The following is a 19,593-nucleotide window of genomic DNA, read 5'->3' on the forward strand; positions in this document are numbered from 1 at the left end:
TCCTGTTGTCTCGGGGGCGGCGGGGTCGAGGTGCCCTGTCGTCACCACCCCAGTCCTCTGGCTTAGCCCCGGTCAACCAGTGTAGTCACCCTCGGGGTTTGCAGGGTCCATCTGTTGGACAGATGTCCCATGTTGGGCGCTGCCCTGCACTCTGGGCACTGAATGCTTACAGGAGCACTAGGGAAGCTGCAGGGGCCTTCAAAGCCGGGTTTGTGTCAGGGCTTCTTTGTTCACAAGTGGCAGAAGCACCTCAGTCTGGCTGAAGAAAATCAGGAACCCACTGGTATCGATCATGAAAAGCTGGATGGCTGCGTGCCGGGTCCCATGTCGTCAGGACAGGTGTGCCCCTGCTGAGCTGACCACGCTCTCAGCTGGCGCCTGACACTAGGCGAGATGTGTGTTCCCAGCCTGCGTCCCAGGGTGCTCGGGGACGTGCCACCCTCCGGCCGTGGCCCGCTTGCCCTCCCAGCTCACAGTCTTTGGGTCAGGACTCGGACCAGAGGCTCGCACTGCAGAGCCAGACCCGAACCTGGCCAGGCTATCTGCCCCGTCCCAGCACTGGCTCCCCCCGCCCCGCTGCAGCTGGGGACCCGCCGGGCACCCCCCTGAGGCAGGTGTGTTCACTGAGCACCTCTGCCCCGTGGGCTTCGTGTGACGCCCCGTGGGCTCCGTGTGATGCCCCACTGGTGCACAGACGTAGGGCCACACCGGGTGGACACATGGGTGGAGCGTGGTCGGCAGCGGGAGGGCAGTGGGGATCGCAGGCGTGTTTAAGCTGGAGGGGAGGGATGGTGAGGGGAGTCCCTTCTGCAAGCCCAGACAGCCACACGGGCTCCTCTACTCTGCGTCCGTCTCTGCTGGGCCAGGCGGGAGCTGTTCTTCCCAAGGTTAGACACGGGGTCGCCACGGCACCCGGTGCCTGGAGGTGCACCGGGCAGGTCAGGCAGAGGCCAGCCCACGCAGCCCGGCGTCCGTGAGCAGGTGGGGGAGACGGTGTGGCCTGGCTGGGCCTCCCTGGGCGGCGGCCGCGCCGTGACAATGCTGCTGTGTCAGGGGGCGCCCGTCGCAGGGGGCCGGCGCGAGTGCTTGTGTTTCCGGGACCGTTCAGGGTTGGGGGGCCGCACGTGGGCAGTGTGGAGGTCCCGGGGCTGGGAGGGCAGGTGAGGACGTTCTGGAAAAGGTGGCATAGACGTGCCCCGTGGCCCCAAGTTACGTGCAGAGCACAGGTGCGCCCTTTTACTCCATTTCCCACAGAGAAGAACTGGCGTCTGCATGCTTTGGCCCCACTGCCACAACACCCCAACTCAGGGCACCCGCTCCTCCAGCTTGCTCTGACCACTGTTCCCTCCTTCCCTCCTCAGCTGAACTTTGACCTGGACCGGGGCGTGTTTCCAGTGGTCATCCAGGCCGTGGTGGATGAGGGGGATGGTGAGTGGCATCTCCCCTCAACACCCTTTCCAGGCACGAGGACCTTCTCATCCCATCCGTCGGGGGCGGCGGGGTTCGGTCCAGAGACAGTGCCCATGTGGCTTAGCAGGCTGAGGGTTCCAGGCGCCCCGTTGCCCGCGGGCAGTGCCGACCCCGCTCCCCCGGGGTGGAGCCGAGGGCAGACAGGCCAGTGGCGCTGGCATCCACCCTGCGGGGGAGCTACAAAGGCCGTCAGCACCCGGACAGTGCCGACCGCCACCTCCCGCTGCCGTGGGCCACGGGGTCCCCGGTGGGGTGGGCTCCACATGCAGGCTGCGAGCTGGGGAAGCGCCGTCTTGAGAGAAGAAGCCCAGGGCTGGGGCTGGGGCGGCAGAGGCCGGCTCTGACCACCCTTCTCTCTCCCGGGCAGTTGTGGAAGTGACCGGCCATGCCCACGTGCTCTTGGCCGCCTTCGAAAAGGTAAGTCCCATCCTGCTCCTTACTGCCCCGCTGACTCTCTTTACTGTCGTGTCCTGCACACAGTAGGCGCCCAGTGAATGCTGGTGGGGTGGCCGAGGGTCTGTTGTCTGCCTGGCACGGCCCTGGATGTGAGGCTCACGCCCTCCTGGGGGCCCTGAGTTGGGGGTGCCCCACATAGAAAGATACCATTTACACGGAAGGATTCACTTACTGGCGTTACACGTGTTTGAGCTTAGGTGTTTGCCCCTTTCTTCCCACCCAGACCCGAGTCCAGGCCCTGGCTGTTCATGTGTTCAGTGTGTGGTGGGGGTACGTATTATAGTCACCTTCACCGCCAACTCTGCACGAGGGAGTCTCGGGGTCTCAGGATGGTCCTCTCGCTGGCTCTGTTGTTCCTGGGGGCCAGGCAGTTCTGTGTATCCATGCACACAGCGAGTGAGGGCTTGGCGGTGTGGGGACAGGGTGCCTGCTCACTGAGCCGTGCTGGAAGTCGTGGGGCGTGGCCCCTGTTTGCAGAGGCCACGGCCGACCCCCACCACCTGTGGACATCGGCCAGCACCGGGCAGATTTCAGCATCAGCCTGTGGCCCAGGTGGCTGAGGAGCAGGACCCGACGAGGACACCGGGCTCAGACCTGCACGTCCTGTGGGACCCTGGCTCCCTCAGCTGTGTGTCCAGCCCTGAGAGCCTCCTGTGTGAGCCCGGCTCCTCCCTGTGATCCGGGCCTTTCCCGTTGCCCCCGGAGGGTCGGTCAGCCAGCCTGAGGCCCCTCTAGTGAGGAGCAGGGGCAGCCCTCTCCCTCTCTGGTACCCCCAGCTACACTCCCCAGGCTGGCCTGGTCGGAAGGGACGGTGACTGTTTCCCCATCTGTGTGCTCTGGCCGGCGATGGGCCGTCGCTGGCAGACGTTTCGTTCTGTGCTTTGTGTTTAGAGCCCCGCGAGAAACGGCCTTATTTTTGGGGCGCAGTATACTAGAAACTTGGCTCAGAACCTGCGAGGCTTACAGAAAAGTCCGGGTGCTGGTCTCGGTGGACTCAGAAGGAGTGTTTGGGGAGCAGGAGCTCAGACCAGGTTCTGTGATTGATGAACTGTGGCTCGGAGCGGTGTGGCTCCCAGACCCCGCCTGGCCCGCCTGTCCTAATGGCTCTGAGCATTGGGCTTCCCTGCTGATGCGGGCATGTGATGCCCTCGGGCTGTCTTCACGATTAGACCAGGTTTTCTGAGGGCTGGAGCCACCCGTCTTAGTTCTTGCTGTCCAAGTGCTGCTTCTCGCTCTAGGGAGGCACCGTCGTCGGGACGAGGCTGATGGTGGTGAACTTGAGCCTCCTGGAGAACTAACTACCCAGGGAGAGCTGGATTTTGTAGATCAGGGTGGAACCCAGGTGGCAGTATGTTTAGAAGATTGTCTGGGTAGTTTCGAAGCCAGGTCAGAGGGTTGATTTGAGGATCCCTGGCCTGACTCTTGCGTCTTCAGTGGGGTCCTTTTTTCACCCGGCGACGTGGGTTGACCGAGGGTGGGCCTGAGCACGGCCGGGTTGACGTCTGGGTCTTTCTCCCCCACAGCACGTGGACGGCAGCTTCTCCGTGAAGCCTTTAAAGCAGAAGCAAATCGTAAGTCCGTCAGAGGGAACACTGGGAGCTGTTTTGATTTGAGACTTGTGCACACACGTGACCCTGTGATCTCTATGGGTTATTCTGCGAGGCCACCATGGCTGCTGAGGAATTAGCTGGTGACACGGCTGCAGTGGGCCCTGGGCTCCAGAAGGTCAGGGTCAGAGTCACAGCGTGTGTCTGCGTGTACTGCGTACCCACCACATACCTGCGTTGACCACTGTAGTCCTGAGTCTTGTCCAGCTTAAACTTAGCGTTGCGTAAATGTTAGCTGAACATGTGAATGGACAGAATGAAAGAAGGGAGGGAGGGAGGGAGGGAAGGAAGAAGTTAGGAAAGAAACACTGCAGTTTTCCTCCTTCATCCTTCCAACTTGCTGAAATGACCTCCATGTTGAATAAAGACTTGAATTGACTTGATCCGTATTTAAGGCAAGGATGGAATCTCTTGGAACCCATGGGAGCTGTAGACCAGTACGGCCTTTCTTTGGAGTCAGTAACTCCATGTTCCAGCCCCAGGAAGAATTACCCTGGTGGTCTCCTGCTGCAGTACGCTCTGTGAGGATTTAGAGGCCGGGGCCCTGAGCCGAGCCCAGAGGCTGGTTTAACTGTGGCCCCGGTGGGGTCTTTCTCCAGAGCTGTGATGATCAGGTTGTCCTCGTGTGCCGCTGCTCAGGCATGTCAGCCACGGCCCGGGCTGGCGGCGGTCAGTTTTTTAAGAGAGGGCTCGCGAGAACCCTGGGAGGGCCAACGCCTGGAGGTGGCTGGAGGGCAGGAGACCCCAGTGGTGGTCCAGGCACGGGTTTCAGGAGAGCTGACTGGCACACCATGGCTCTCAGGAGGGTCTTGGTTGTCTGTGTGGTGGGAAATGCAGCAACTCAGGGCACTTTGAAATGTAGTCAGCTCGAGGCCTGACTCTGGTCCGTCTTGGAGCGGGGAGGGTGACAGGAGGGTCTGGAGTCGTTTTCCTGTGGGGTTGGGCCTGATAAGGTGAGCAGAAGGTGTGGTCACCAGCCCCAGTAGAGCTTGGCTCCATGCCCTCTGGGCTGGGCAGGGCCTGGCGAGCCCAGTGTCCATGCTTCCCGTGGGCACCTCGCCCTGCCCGTCTCCAGCAGTATCTGCTCCCTGCTGGGAGGGGGGAGGGGGGCGGGGCTGGACAGAGTAGACGCCCAGGCCTGCCCCCAGGACCCGAGCCCGGCCTCTGGGAGGGGGTGTCGGGCCGGGGGTTGCAGAGGAGCCCTTGTGGGGGCGAGTGCCCAGAGGCCGCTCTGCCCTGCAGGTGGACCGGGTTAGCTACTTGCTGCAGGAGATCTATGGCATCGAGAACAAGAACAACCAGGAGACCAAGGTGCGTGCTCGCGACCCCGCAGGTGGGCCAGGCCACGTGCCCTCCGCGCTCCGCTGGCTGCTAGGAGGTGGTGACCTGCCTGGCTCCCCCATCCTGGCCAGGGCCCTGACGTGCCTTCCCCTGGAGGCCCCAGGACCCCAGGCTCCATCACTTTTCCTTCATTCTTGAGTCATCAGAGTCTGTGGGACGTTTTGTCCTTTTTCCAGCAAATGTGCTGCCTCCTTCCCATCACTGGGCTCTGGCTGTCAGGGCAGCCTGGGACGCCGGGCCTGCTCCTGCCCCCAGACCTTGCCCAGGTGGCCCTGGCCTTTCCCCCCTACAGCAGTGGCTCAGCTTGCGGTGCGACATCCGTGAGGGGAGCCTGGTGGCCCACAGAGCCTGGGTGTGGGGGCACAGACCCCCTTAATTGTGGGAAACAGGAGACCTGAGTCCTCTCGATTTGGGGGGTGGATGGGGGGGCACCCTGCTCCTCGGTGACCTTCCTCTTCCCCCAGGGGCTTAACTTGGCCCCCACAGCCCCTGACCTCTGGCCTCAGGAGCCACTGACCCTGGGTGCCTCGTGTCCCCGCAGCCCTCGGACGAGGAGAACAGCGACAACAGCAACGAGTGCGTGGTGTGCCTGTCTGACCTGCGGGACACGCTGATCCTGCCCTGCCGCCACCTCTGCCTCTGCAACTCCTGTGCAGACACGCTGCGCTACCAGGCCAGCAACTGCCCCATCTGCCGGCTGCGTGAGTGGGGCGGGTGGTGGAGGGGGGCACGGGCAGGGCCCCTGCGGTCATGGCCGGCACCTCCAGGGAGGTCGGACCCGGTCTAGGAGGGACTGGCGGCCGGTGTGTGCAGGGAGCTGCCCAGACGCGATCAGCGACTCAGCTTCTCAAGGAGTATGTGGGACAGACTCGGAGCAGTTCAGTTCAGTTCAGCTGCTCAGTCGTGTCGGACTCTTTGCGACCCCATGGACCGCAGCACGCCAGGCCTCCATCACCAACTCCTGGAGCTTATTCAAACTCATGTCCATCGAGTTGGTGATGGCATCCAACCATCTCATCCTCTGTCGTCCTTTCTTCTGCCGTCAATCTTTCCCAGCATCAGGGTCTTTTCAAATGCGTCTGATAAGACACGACAATAAAGTGGAAAGTGTGCTGAGTGTAAACTATCACGGAGTTTAGTTTGGTTTCCTGGAGCATCTGGAGGAAGTTGTCATATCAGGCTGAATTCTGAGTAAAACATCCATCCTCCAGCAGAGAAGGAACGTCCTCAGGGGGTGGGTCCTGCTGGTGTCTCTGGGGTCCTGGCCGGGTCCTGGTGGGTGCTGGGTGTGGGCAGCGAGGGCGCCCTCATGTGGCCACTGCGGGACATTCTCTCTGAATAAATAAAGGATGGCTTTTTTTTTTTTTTTCCAGTCATAGGGGGCTGTCAGGTGCATTGTTGCTTTCAGAAGCAATGCATCGGTAGATTTGAAATTCGGGTCATAAAAGCATGTTTTTGTTGCTGTGTTTAGTTCTTTGGTCAGTGACTGTTCACTGGAAAGCTCTCTTGATGGATAGTTTACAGCTACGTTAAAATCATGCTCCAGAGCAGTTAATCAATATTCATGGCCTTGGGAAGCCCTGGCAGAGAAAAAGAAAGTGTGAGTTACAAATAGCAAAGCTCAGGGAGTTCCCTGGTAGCCTAGTGGTTAGAGCTCCAGGCTTTCACTGCTGTGACCCAGGTTTAATCCCTGGTGGGGACTGAGATCCTACAAGCTGGTCCCCTGAAGCCTAGTAAAAAACCCAAAAAGTCCAGGTTTTTTTTTTTTTTAATGCAAATTGGTCTTTGTAACTAAGTGCTCTTTGCCCTATGAATAGCATATTCAAAAACCTAACTTACATTCAGTAAGTATCAATAACATGTCATTTTCCTTTGTTTCCCGATTGGATTTACTTCTGTTTTTAGTGAATTGCATTCCAGCTTAAAGGCGTTCAGTTTGTATATACAGTCAAAGGAGACCAAGGCAGGGCATTTTGAAGGCTTTTGTTGTGATTAAATCGTTTGTTTCGTTTTCAATAACAAGTGTTATTTCATGACTACCGTACTTTTCACAAAACAAATTCTTCATCCACCTGAAAACTAAAATAGAATGGTGGTCATCTGTTTCATCGGCTGTATTGGACTGACTGAAACTCCTCGTGTCTGAGAATCATGGTCCTTAGGAATTCATTCTTATATTCGATTCCAAGAAGGTGGCATGTTTCCCTGGAGCCTCTGGCTTTCTACGGGGAGGAATCAACTTATATTCTTTCCCTTCTTTTTTTTTTCTCCTTTAACCTTAACCCGGGCCTCTTCTGGGATCACTGCGGGGTGGGTGGTCGTCAGGGTCAGCGAAACTCAGCAGGGTCTCAGGGTGCCGCCCCCACCTGACCTGAACCCATCCCTTCCCCGCAGCGTTCCGGGCTCTTCTGCAGATCCGGGCGGTGCGCAAGAAGCCGGGGGCCCTGTCCCCCATCTCCTTCAGCCCCGTTTTGGCCCAGAGCATGGACCACGACGAGCATTCTGTGAGTGCTTCTTCCTTTCTGTGTCAGAGCTGGAGTGGGCAGGGGTGGGGCCTGGGAGAAGCCCCGTCCACTGTAAGGCCCCGCCCTCACATTCTGACAGCGAGGACAGTGGGCCTGGTGGGTCAGCAGGGGACTGCCCAGGCTCTGCCCTTAGGGCTGTGCCCTGCGAGCTTTCGGGGCCCCTGGCTCACCTGCCTGGTCCCAGGGGGCAGCTGTGAGGCTGAGTTGGGGGCTTGGCCCCGGCCCTGGCCCCGTGAGCGCTGGCTGCCCCGAGGACATTGCTTCTTCCAATAGCAAGGTTCTGAGATGCAGGTGATCTTTGGCTGAGCCTGAGTCATGGTGTCGGTCACCTCTGTTCCATCACACCAGACAGCCAGGGGCATTGTGTGCTCTTAGGAAGAGAATTCTCCTCCGAAGGGCGGCAGTGGCGTGTCCTCCCCTGCTCCCTGCCCTCCCAGCCCCTGCCCAGGCACACAGGAGGGCACTTGCAGCCGTCCGCTGGACCTGCTCCCGAGGAACCGTGGGTCAGACCTTGCTGCAGCGGACGAGGGGAGTTAGATCAGGCTTCAGGAACCTCGAGAGAAGGGGAGGGAGACAGACACAAACAGACATAGGCGGATGGGGATGAAGGTTGACAGGGTGGTCCTGAGAGAAGGGCAGGAGGAGAAGCAGAAGGAATGTGGAGAGACGGGGCAGGGGTTTGGGGGTCGCCGAGGTGGGCAAAGGGGCAGAAGATGCGGGATGGACGTGGGGCAGGCCCGGCTCTCGGGTCCCCGCTGGCTTCGAGCGTTGTCGGCCTGTGAGCCTGTTTTCTTGGCTCTCGATTCAGTTGTTTGGATCCCGTGATTCTCAGAGGCCCTGCCAATGCTCTAAAAGGGAGATGAGCCAACACTGCCCGGCCTGGCATCCCCACAGACGGTGCCTGCCCTGGGCCAGCAGGTGTGATGAGTTCTGCCCCAGTGTTTGAGAACTGGGCCAGTGTTTAAGTCTGAGAATCCTCCTGGAGACTCAGCTTTCTAGCTTCTCTTTCAGTATCTGAAGGTGCTGTGTGCCTCTGGACGAGGGGCAAGGATGCCCCTTGTGGGGGGTACCCATCTCCCCACTTCTCCCTGGCCAGCCACACTGTTTATCCTGCGAGGCCTGTGGGCACCAGGGCTTCTAGCTCTGAAACCAGGCCCTCGGTCATTTACCGGTGGACTTTATTTCAGAGCAGTGAGCACTTTCTCCAGTACTGCCCATGTTTCTGGTGGAGAGAACTGTGCTGGGGTTCCCACCCCGAGGCAGGAGTCTGGCTGCTCCACGGAGGGTGGGGCTCGGGCAGTGGGTTCTTACTGCCGCCGCTCCCGGTTTCTGCCCTGGTGTCCGAGGGTCAGGTGGGACCCTCCCATGTTTGTCCCTCTTGTCCAGAGGGCTGAGGCGCCTCCCACAGTGCAGGGCAGCCCGGGGCACGGATGGTTAACGTCGCACGCTCCCGAGGGCCAGCGCCGCCCTCTCTGGAGGTTATGATCCCAAGTAAGTGGCCCTCGTTCTCCACCACGTTCCCTGCAGGAGCGGTTTCCACGAAGCACCAGAGCCCACGTGAGCCATTTTCTGCGGTGAATCTTAAGATCAGCACCGAATGGGAGCGATCAGGGGCTTTAACTCCATCTTTAGGAGTCAGGCTTGGCAATGAGTCGACCAGGCTGTGTTGGGGCCTCCAGGTCCCTTCTCTGTGCCCAGCTGGGCCCCTTCGTGGGGCGTGCTTGGCCACTGTCATGCCCGCCCCAGCCAGGACCTGCTGCTCAGCTAGGGGTGGGGGGTAGCCCAGACCAGGAGTGGCCGCGAGGGACAGGGACCGGCTCCTCCAGTGCCAACAGGACGCAGAGGCCCAGCCTACCCAGGCCCCGAGGTAGAACCTGTGCTCAGCCAGGTCCCCGCGGCTCAGAGGCTGGTAGAGTTTGCAAAGTGCTGGCTCCCGGCCTGCCCGGAGGCCAGAAGGCCAGGGAGACCCCGTCCAGCCCGCTCGGCGCCGCACGGGGGGTGGCAGCGGTAAAACCTATGATTTTTATCTTGACAGTGTCCCTTTAAAAAATCAAAGTCGCACCCCGCCTCACTGGCCAGCAAGAAACCTAAAGGGGAAACAGTAAGTGTGTCTGGCCCCGTGGCTTCGTCTCTGCCCCGTGCCCCGATGACTGCAGTGACGGGCATGCACTTTCACCCAGGCCAGTGTGTCCAGTTCCTTTAACCTGTCAGACCCACTCTCCCCAGTCCCGGCGTGCCCGCCCAGGAAGGGAGTTTTGTGGAACAAGCAGAACACAAGGTCTGTCGGCACGAAGCCCCGGCACCCCTCTCGCCAGCTCTGCTTCCTCCCGAGTGTCCTGTTTCCCTTTTTTTTCTTGCTGGCAGTGGAATGACGTCGGAGGTGGAATTAAGGCTGCCGCTCTTGTTGCGAACGTCCCTCACGCTTGCTCACCCTGCACCCCTGCCCTGCGGGCCGACACTCGTATTTCTCTCGTTTTCCCTGCATCTCGGGGTGGGGGCAGGCAGGGGCCAGCTAGTGAGTAGCTGCCGGGCCGGGCCTCTGCCTGGACCCCCCTTGGTAAAAGGCAGAGAGTCAGGGTCCCCAAGGGTCAGCTTAGACACAGAGATTTCCTTTTCTTCCCCCTGTTCCGAGGGGTGAGGGAGATCAGAGTAATAACATGAACCTGCAGGTGGCCTGGGAGCAGATGCAGGCGCCATGGTCCCAGGTGGCCCAGAGGTACCCGCTGAGGACAGGAAGCCCCAGCTGGCTCCTCTGCCCGCCCGGCCCCCAGGGTCACCCTGTCACCTCCTGCAGGCCAGCGGGGCAGGCAGGGCTTCCGAGGAGAGCACGCTGCCCTTCACCTCGCTCACAAGCTGATGGCAGGTGGCCGTCCCACCCACGGCCCTGGCGACCCAGCTAACTCCCTTGGTGCCTGGCCTCCCGCTCCCTTCGCCTTTAGCCCTGAACTTAGCCCGTTGGTTGGATCCTCCCAGCGTGGGCTACCAGTCCTGGGCCCATTAGACCCCGGGAGCCTGTGTCGGCCCAGCAGTGCTTGCGCAGCCCCAGAGGGTCTCCAGGCCCGACCCCTGTGTCGGGCGGGTCCTCTTGGCCTGGACCGCGTGCTCCCAGCGGCTTCTCCCATGGCTTTGCTGCCCTCCTGCTCCGGCCCTTCCTCTTACTAACCGCGCCCCCCACTCTCTGCGCCCACCGGGCAGGAGCAGAAAGCCAGGCAGGGGCTGGCTGAGGCCGGGGTGGGCGGCCTTGTGGACGCCTTCTCTGCCTCCATCCTGGGTGCCACACGGACACTTGGATGTCCAGGGTCGCGGCTGATGGCCGAGGCCTCCCTGGGCAGGGGTGCCCCCCGAGGGCGGGGGATGAGACCCTGGAAGGTGGAGTGGACAGGGGACGGTCAGAGAGCAGGCTCTGGGGAGCAGACCGTCTCGGGGGCGCCATGGGCAGTGGGCGGGCGCCTGGCCGGCTGGCCCCTCACGCCCCTCCCTCCGCAGAGCGCCGACAGCATCCCGCCCGGCTACGAGCCCATCTCCTTGCTTGAGGCACTCAACGGCCTTCGGGCGGTGCCCCCGGCCGTCCCCCCAGCCGTCCCCACGGCTCCCCTCTATGAGGAGATCACATACTCGGGCGTCTCAGATGGCCTGTCGCAGGCCAGCTGTCCACTTGCCGGGATCGATCGGATGGTGGAAAGCAGCCTGCAGAAGGGCAAGCCCCGGAACAAGTCCCCCGACAGGTGAGCCCGGCGCCGGCAGCCCCCTGCGGCGGCGTGCGGCCCTGCCAGGTGCACCTCCCCCACCCCGCCTGCCCCCCACGAGCCGGGGGCCACGTGCCTGGGATCTGGCCACGGGTCAGTCATGGGTCCTCCAGGCCGCCCTTGGAGGTGCTGGTGACCAGCCTTGCTGGGCTCAGTTTTTCTCAGACGCTCACGGGTTTTCTAGAACAGTAGAAAAGAGGCACAGGTTCTGTAGAACTCCCACGGCCTCGCCGCCTTCTGCGTGTTAGAGTGGCTCCACAGATGGGGAGGCCCCGGGCTTGTCCTCTCGCCGCCTGCGCTCCCCCCAGGCTTTGCCACTGTGGCCCCCTTCCCTTCTGTAAGGGCCCTGGGGGCCTCCTGCACACACTCCTTGGCCTGGTGCACCTGTGCTGGCCCTTCCCCGGGTTTTGGGGCCCCTGGGGCTGGCTTGGTGGAGCTCACCCACCTGTCCTCTGCCTGCTCTGTCCCCAGCACCCTCCGGTCCCCGTCGTCCCCCATCCACGAGGAGGATGACTCAGAGGCTCTGCCCGCGCCGGGTGGGGCGGGGCTGGCGCTGAGCAGCTCCCCCGAGGTGAGGCCCCTCCCTGTCCATCTGTCCCCGCCTCCTGCCTTTTGGCCTCCCAGCCCCCACTGCTCGTGGGTGAAGGCCGTGGGGGCCCCCGTGTCCAGGGCCCAGATGTCAGCACCAGGGTCCAAGCACGTCTCTTGTGTCTTAGAGCTTCATGACGGAGACAGTGGATGAGACTTCGTCGCTGAAGCAAGGTGAGTGCTCCCGGGCCTGAGCCCTGCTGTGCTCCGCCCCTGCTCCTCTGAGGGTTCTCTGAGCTGTGCTGGCCGACCACACACCGCGGTTCCTGCACGTCTCCCGGAGGACGGCCCTCGGCCGCCCGGTTTCCCTCCTTGCCTGTCCTTTAGTGGCAACAGCCGTTTGTTCTCTTCCCCCCTGGACGGTTCTGCTGTGGTTGGTGCCCCATGCTCTTGGCCTGGGGCTCTGCCTGTCCCACCGTGGCGGGGTCGCACCGGGGCCTCTGGGACTCGGGCCTGGTGTGGCCAACAGCCAGAGGGTGTGCACAGCTCAGCCAGCCCCTCCCCTGTGTGTCCCCCATGCGGGGGTCCTGGCGCCCTTCCTGAGCAGAGGGTTTCGTTAGCACTCGGTGGCCCCTGGGGTCCAGTCCCAGCTACCGCTGCCAGGCACTGGCTCTGGGTAGGGCGGTGACCCACCAAGGCACGGTGGGGCCTCAAGGGAGGTGATGCGACGTGGAGACGCCATCCCTCTGCCATCCCGGTGGTTCCTCCCCGCATCAGACAGGGAGACAGAGGCTCACCAGGCTTGGTGTCGGGGGAGGCCCAGGTGTGGTCAAGATCCCCAGAGCACCCTGCCGTCTCTGGTGTCATGAGCCCTCCCAGCTGCGTGGCCCCTGGCCTCGAGAGTCACGGGGTGACCACGGCCTGCAGGCCCCTGGGAGTGGTGCCAGGAAGGGGTGTTCCCCCGGGAGTCCAGTGCTGTCGCTCCCTGCTCACCGTGCAGGCAGGCCCCTCTGCCCCTCAGGCCTCGGCTTCACCCTCCGGTGGCGGCAGCTCCTTCCTGCCTGCACACTGCGCCAGGACCGGGGGCCTCCAGGTCCCTGTTTCGGGATGCAGGCCACTCTGAGGGCCCCAGAAGTGCAGGGCAGGTCCCAGCTGAGGTCTGACACGTGAAGAGGAGGATCCACTCCCCACGTGAACGCCCTGCTGTGGGCCTGGAGCTGTGTGCCCACCTGCCCGTTCTGGAAGATAGCAGACGTTCTTTTCAATATGGGCATGGGATGTCTTTCTAATAAAAACAAAACAGAGCCCCATGCTGGGAGGGGTGTGGGGGGCAGGAGAAAAGGAAAAAGGAAGAAAATATGATAGACCGTCTGCCTCGGTCCCAGGAGAACGGGGGAGTTGGGGTAGGGTCTGGGCTCGGGGGGACGGCTGGACCACCTCCTGCCCGCAGGCCCCCCACCTGCCTCCATCCCCTGCAGGGAGCCGCGTGCCATCCATCGAGAATGTCCTGCAGGATGGCAGCCCCGAGCCCTGTGGTCGCAGCCAGCCTGGCGCACCTGCCGACGTCTACCTGCCAGGTAAGGGCGGCACACCTGAGGTTCTGGAGTCGAGACGAGCAGCCTTGTTGGCTTCAGAGCCTGGTTCCTTCCTGGTGGCGGGGAAGGGCCCCCGCCTGCCCCGGGAGCCACACCACCTTGAGCTGTGGCCGGGCCCTGGGGGGCTGAGACGGGCTTCAGTGCGGAAGGGTCTCTTGTCCCTGGGCTTCTGGCTGAGCAGCGGAGCCTGTGCAAACGGGGGGCTTGGAGGTCGGGGTGCTGGTGTGAGGAAGCAGGGCAGCAGGTGGCTCACCGGCGCACACAGGCCCCCCCAGAGGAACCCACAGGCAAAGCTCTGTTAGAGCAACTCGGGACTCCAGAGGACCTGGTGTTTCCTGAGGATGAAAACCTGGTCGGGTAGAGTGGGATGGAGGGGTCAGGAAAGGCTCCACTTCCTGGAGCCTTGAGCGAATCCTGATCCTGCCGATGGCCTCTTGCCCTGGCCCCTGGGTGCCACTGGGGGGCACCCCGAGCACACTTAGCCAGTGCAGGGCCACCACCCCCACTTCTCACCCCTTGAGCGGCCCACAGAGCGTCCAGGCATCTGCAGGGCTGGCCCGGCCCATCAGTGGGCCCGGGACCTCTGGCGGTCGGGACCCCCAGCGTGTCTCAGTCCTCCTATGGATCTTGGCCAGCTGCGGGGTGGGGAGAGTGGCAGAGGCCATTGGCTGGCCCTGGTGCTTGTTTGGACAGCGGGGTGGGCTTGGTTCTCAATGCCAGAGTGGAGCGGGGGCCACGCTGGGCTGTCTTGCACCCGCTTCACCCCAGCTTGGTTGCCTGCTCCTGGGGGCGGGCCGGGGCCCTCAGGGACCCATCGCCTCTGTGACCGCCCACCCCCACGCCACGGCCTCTGTCCCCCAGGCTTCCTCCTTCAGCAGAGACCCTGAGCATCTCCCGCGCACTGTGTGGCTTTAAGAATGCGAGCCCCCACACGTTAGGGGTGCCTTCTTTTCAGCAATTGCATGGTGTCCTCTGGGTGGAGGGAGCGTGATTTAGTGGATCTTAGTGTAACCTGCCAGATGGGATAAAGGGGGGGCGGGCAAATCCGTAAAACGGAGAGACCCGTGATGCCCGGTGCCCCAGAAGCCCCGCGGGCTGGAGGCCCTTGCTGGGCCCCACCACACCCAGCCCCTCGTCCCTGCCGCCTGCCCGCGTCCTTCCCCGGCCTGGCGTCCTCTGCCTTAGCGCCAGGCCCGGGCACGCTCTCGGGGAAGGCGCTGGGCACCTCTCATGCGTCAGCCTGTGTGTGTGTGTGGCGTTTGTTCCTATCACACCTGCCCCCGCACCTGCACCTCAGTCAGCCGCCGGCGCCTCTGCCGGCGCCTCTGCCTGGAGCGTGCGGCCCCTCTGAGTGCCCTGCTAACTGAGCTTCCATCTCTCTCCTCCTCTGGCAGCCCTGGGGCCCGGCTCCTGCTCCGCTGGTTTAGAGGAGTAAGCCGGTACGTGACGCCTTCGCACACGGGGCGGGGGGCTGTTTCCCCATATGGGGAAGTCTTCTCAGGGGCCCTGGATTCTGAATCCAGAGGCTTCCGAAGGCCACAGCAGGGGTGCTCCAGAGAGGTGGTCCTTCGGGAGGGGTCCAACCAGCCTTTGGAACCGAAGGACTTTCCCTCTGGACCGGGCGGCCCAGTCAGGCTCTTGTAGCCTCAAGGGTCCCAGAATCAGTGACTCAGCGCCAGCCAGGACCCCACTGTTGGCTGACAGCTAGCCTGTCCCCCACCTCTGGAACCTCCTGGAACACCAGCATGCTGTGGGGTCAGTCTCTGAGTGGTCCCCGGACAGCCCAAACGGACATCTTACTGAAAGCCATTCCGAGAGCACCCCCAAAGAGGGGGACGCACTGGGGGACCCCTGCCCCTCCTCCAGGCACCCTCAGCCTGCTGGGAAGTCTGGAGAGAAGGAACCTGGCGCCTTCGAGGGCCCAGGGTTTCTAGATGAATGTGGTGGGGTCCCGCCCCCGGCTGTCGGCCTTGGAGGACTTGGCCCCCGTCCCGGTCAGCCGTGCTGCCCGACCGCGGGGTCTGCCACCAGCAGCGTTCCTCCCACAGACCTCTCCTGTCTTCCTTGGTCGCTTTTTGTGACAACGCTTAGCTTCAACTGAAATGGCACCTGGCACTTTTATGACGTTGGCCCCAGCCTCGCCCTTGGAAGATAGTGTTGCCACTTGGGTAAAACTTCCGGAAGTGGGAAACGGCTCAGACCCAGCTGTGGAGGACCGTGCTTGTCTTCTGGGCTGCACGGCAGAGCTGGCTTCCCAAGTGCAGCCTCAGCTCCTAAGAAGACAGGCCCCTCGCTGGGCCCCCCAGGGTTGTTGCTGGCCCCAGGGGCACCTGGGTTTGCCCCTGAAGCTGCCTGGGGCCTACATGGTGTGGCGCCCCAGGGCACCGGTGCCCCGGGGTGGCCTGAACACAGGGGTAGTTCATAGCACCCTGGGGGTGCCTCCCGGGGTGTCCCGGGCCCCGCTGCGTGTGCCCCTCTGCCGGGGGTGCCGAGTTCCAGCTGAACCCAGTGGTGACGGGACAGTGGCCCGGCAGAAGCAGAAAGCTCAGTGCGGGCGTGGGTAGGGGACAGTGGCGGGCACCCCTCGGCTGGCCGGGGTCGCCGGGCCCGCCATGTGCCCCGCTGCGGACATGCTAGGCGGCTGTGGGAGCCCAGAGCCCGCGGGCCGCCCGCTGACCCTCGCTCTCTGGCCCCGCAGGATGGTCCACCTCCATGGAGACTCCCCGCAGCCTCCACATCGCTGGGCACCCCCGGCCTCCACTTGGCGGCCCCAGCCCCGACCCCAGGGCTGCTGAGCTGACCCCGCTCTGAGCCTGGCCCAGCTGGCAGCACGGAGCCCCCACCTCCGCCAAGATCCCAGCGCGACCCTGGACCCTCCAGTCTGCACAGCGGTGTGGTCTCCGGCTCCAAGGGGCCGTGTGACCCTCCATCCGCGAGGACAGCTGGCCGTTGCCTCCGCCCACTCCCCTTTTCTACGGTCAACGTGTTTGCTGATGGTACACGATGAAGGACGGCAGCTTTCTGCCCGGGGCACCGAGCTCTGGGGCGCCCCCCACACGCCCCGGGAGGCTGGTTGCCCACGAGAAGCCTGGATGGGCCTCCACAGCCCCCAGGCCCGTGGGGCCCGTTGGCACCAGTGAACGCAACAAAGCGGAGAATTCAGTGGTGGACCAAGTGCAGCCTCGACAGGAAACGATGCAGGACTCTGGGAGGGCAGGAAGCGGGGTCCGAGTCTCAGCCAATGAAGGAAGCAGTGCCTGTCCCCCACTGTGTGCGTGGCCTCCCCCTCCCCACTGGCCTTGGGGGGCACCTCCCTCAGCTCGGCCGGCTGGGCAGCCATTCCTCCCGCAGGCCCGGCCACTGGCAGTGGTTCTGTCCGGGCCCTTCTCTGAGCCTGGCACCTTCTCAGAGGCAGCCTCGCCCACCTTACCAGACCCTCCAGGCGGGGTTCCACTTGCCGGTGACACTGCTGTCCCCGGGGGGTGTGATGGGCCTCTGGGCCCCTCTGCCCTCTTTGCCATGTAGACGTGACTTATCATCCCTCCTTGATTCCTTCATTTTGGGGTTCCTGTGGTGGCACCTGCCTGGGGGTTGTGGGTCCCATCTGAGGTGACCTCATCTTTTAAAGATACATTTTCTGGGCAGCAGAAAGGCCGAGGGGGCGCTTGGCCTTGGTGCCCTGGACCAGCAGCCCGTGCAGGGTCTTGAGCCTGGCGGGTGGGTCTCAGCACCCAGGAGCTAGCCCTCGGCCAGCGAGAGAGGGCCCGGCTCCCTGCGGAGCTGCCCCAGGGAGCACGGTCCCGGGGCAGCTGGCAGCCCCGCCCCGGGGCACTCAGGGTGGACGCCATTTCTCTCCGGTCAAGCCTGTGAGCAGAGGCCACGGCCAGGGCAGCCTGCCCCAGCCCCTTGGCTCCCTGCGTGCCCTCCCCTCTCAGCCACCATGTGCTTCTGGGTGCACACGTGGCGATGCACACACACGCACACCTGCACACACAGGCGGGGAGGCCGTGTCCCGCTGCTCACTCCTCTCGCGGTCAGCACCCCAACATCTCACCATCTGTGTTGGTGTCAGTGATTCTGCAGGACAGGGTGCAGACTGGCCTGTCTTGGACTCACATGTGCTATCATTTGACGTACTCTGATTGGCTAGTTTTTGTTCGTTTTTACTGTATATTTATAGTAATAAAACCACGCAGCAGTATCCTGTCCACTCCCTCCATACCCAGCTCTGCCAGGCTCGGGTTCCCTCCTGGGAGGCCGGGTGGTGTGGGAGCCTGCTCATGGCTGCAGCCCCGGTTCCCTTGTGTCTAAGATGCCAGCAACCTCCAGCTTCCAGGAGGCTGTGAAGACAGCTGCTGTTCCTCTTCCAGCCGTCACCGTGCTGACTGTGGGCCTGGAACAAAGAGGGGAGGGACCCTCGGACCTCGGCCCTGCCTCCTGAGAGGCTGGTGAAGCCCCAGGCCCCCAGGTGTGTCAATGACATCACCATACCCATCGCCAGTTCATTCCGCTACTGTGAACCAAGTGCCTGCTGTGCCAGCAGAGGGCGAAACGGGCAAGGCCCCCCAGGAGCCTGCCTTCTGTCAGCGAGACGCCACACAAGTCATCCAAGTCTTTCCCAGGTCTGGGGACCGTTAGGAAGCGAGTTGGCAGGTCATGAGACGGAGCGGGTCTAACCGTGATTGGGGAGGGCTTCACCGAGGAGACGTTCCAGCTGAGCCCTGAAGGCTGCCCCCCGGCGGATGGCCCAGCAGGGACACAGGCCTGGAAAGTGGGCCTGGCGTGTCTGCTTTGAGTGGCCAAAGCATCAGAGTTGGGGGTGTGGGGTGCAGTTTCAGTCTAGGAGCGATCAGAGGCTTCTTGGCAAGGGAGCAGGTTTCTCCAGCCGTCCTGTGGGGAGCAAATTAAGAGGGGCAGGTTTGGCTGCCAGGATGCTGGCACCCAACCGGAACCCCCTGCCTGGCCTTGGCTCCCCTGACTAGCAAGCCTCCCAGTAGGGGAAGGCTGGGCCATGGCATACCCACCACCAGAACCACCTGTCAGGTGGGCCCTGGCTCCTCTGCACACGGTTCCGAGTGGCTCCCCTGGGCCCTCTGAGTCCGGCAGCCTGTCCCTGCTCCAGGCAAGGCTGCCACCCTCGGCTGTGCCTGGTCAGGTGTGATCGCAGTGTGGGAGGATGCTCAGTGTAACATGGGTTCCTGCGTGGGCTGCACTGATGCCCCTGCACACTGACCCTGGATGAACCCGCCTCCTTTGTTAACATGTGTGCAGCCTGGAGGCAGCGTCCTCTCTGAATTGGCCCCTCCCCTTGATGAGCTCTCCCTTCGAACCCGGTAAGCAGCCCCAGCCAGGCCCTGACCCTGGCAGAGGGCCTCGGTGGGGGAGAGCCTCTCTGTTGCTGTTCAGTCGCTAAGTCACGTCTGCTCTGTGCGGCCCCATGGACTGCAGTGCGCCAGGCCTCGAAGCCTCCCTGTTGGGTCCCCACCCCCGACATCTCCCGACGGAAGCCCACTGTGGACCCAATGCAAGTGAATTTCTGGTGGGTCCTGCCAACCCTCGCCTGCCCTCTGGCCCTCTCCTGCTCAGCCCTGCCCAGGGCAGCCTTCGCTGTGCCCAGGGCTTGCCCTCACCGCAGAGCTCTACTGAGCCTGTGCCACGGTGCGCCTGTTCTGAATGCAGGCTGGGATGCAAATCGGTGTCCACCATGGGAGAAAAATGAAGCTGGGCCAGCTGGTGGAGTGCGTGGCCCCACAAGCTCCAGGGGAGCCCCACTGATGCTGCTGAGCCCTAGCGACCTCCTTCCAGTACTGACACCGGGTAAGCAACTCGGGCCCGCTTCCGCAGGTTTTCTGTCATGGACACTGGGTGGGAGATGGTGGGAGTCTAGGGTGGGACCCTGGCTCTCACTGACTGCCGGGTGCCCTCAGACAAACCCCCTTCATTGGAGCCCCAGGTCCCCCCTTAGATGGGGGAGACCCTGTTTCCTCGAACAGTACTTGGCATTGTGGTGTCTGACGTGGAAGGTACTTGGTGTGCTGGGCTTGTTGCAGGAAAAGGGGGACCCCTTCCAGGGCCCAAAAGTGGGCTCTTGTGTAACACTCGGAAATGAATTGTCCGAGGAGACACTCCTGCTGACAAAGCAAGAGACTTTACTGGGAAGGGGCGCCTGGGCGGAGAGCAGGAGGGTAAGGGAAGCCAGGAGAACTGCTCTGCCACGTGGCTCGCAGTCTTGGGTTTTATGGTGATGGGATTCGTTTCTGGGTTGTCTTTGGCCAATTGTTCTGACTCAGGGACCTTGCTGGTGGCGCACATGTTGTTCAGCCAA

General features: G+C 62.7%; 1 protein-coding gene across 8 annotated transcripts in view; it reads left to right on the forward strand.

Annotated features, from left to right (window-relative positions):
- MGRN1 (mahogunin ring finger 1) overlaps positions 1 to 17,469 on the forward strand; it is a 36,660-nt gene extending 19,191 nt beyond the window's left edge. The window contains exons 6-19 of one of the 8 annotated variants that reach the window (XM_070779593.1): positions 1,362 to 1,428; positions 1,838 to 1,887; positions 3,450 to 3,497; positions 4,776 to 4,844; positions 5,416 to 5,575; positions 7,269 to 7,378; positions 8,927 to 8,956; positions 9,435 to 9,500; positions 10,886 to 11,124; positions 11,617 to 11,716; positions 11,862 to 11,907; positions 13,152 to 13,250; positions 14,663 to 14,707; positions 15,317 to 15,951. In XM_070779593.1, the coding sequence (XP_070635694.1) occupies positions 1,362 to 1,428; positions 1,838 to 1,887; positions 3,450 to 3,497; positions 4,776 to 4,844; positions 5,416 to 5,575; positions 7,269 to 7,378; positions 8,927 to 8,956; positions 9,435 to 9,500; positions 10,886 to 11,124; positions 11,617 to 11,716; positions 11,862 to 11,907; positions 13,152 to 13,250; positions 14,663 to 14,703 (1,125 nt within the window). In that variant the 3' untranslated portion in view covers positions 14,704 to 14,707; positions 15,317 to 15,951. The other 7 variants (XM_070779592.1, XM_070779589.1, XM_019987598.2 and 4 more) reach the window with 7 other exon arrangements.
- Positions 17,470 to 19,593: the final 2,124 nt, after the last annotated feature.

Source organism: Bos indicus, chromosome 25 (assembly GCF_029378745.1).
Source record: "Bos indicus isolate NIAB-ARS_2022 breed Sahiwal x Tharparkar chromosome 25, NIAB-ARS_B.indTharparkar_mat_pri_1.0, whole genome shotgun sequence".
NCBI classification, from domain to species: domain Eukaryota; kingdom Metazoa; phylum Chordata; class Mammalia; order Artiodactyla; family Bovidae; genus Bos; species Bos indicus.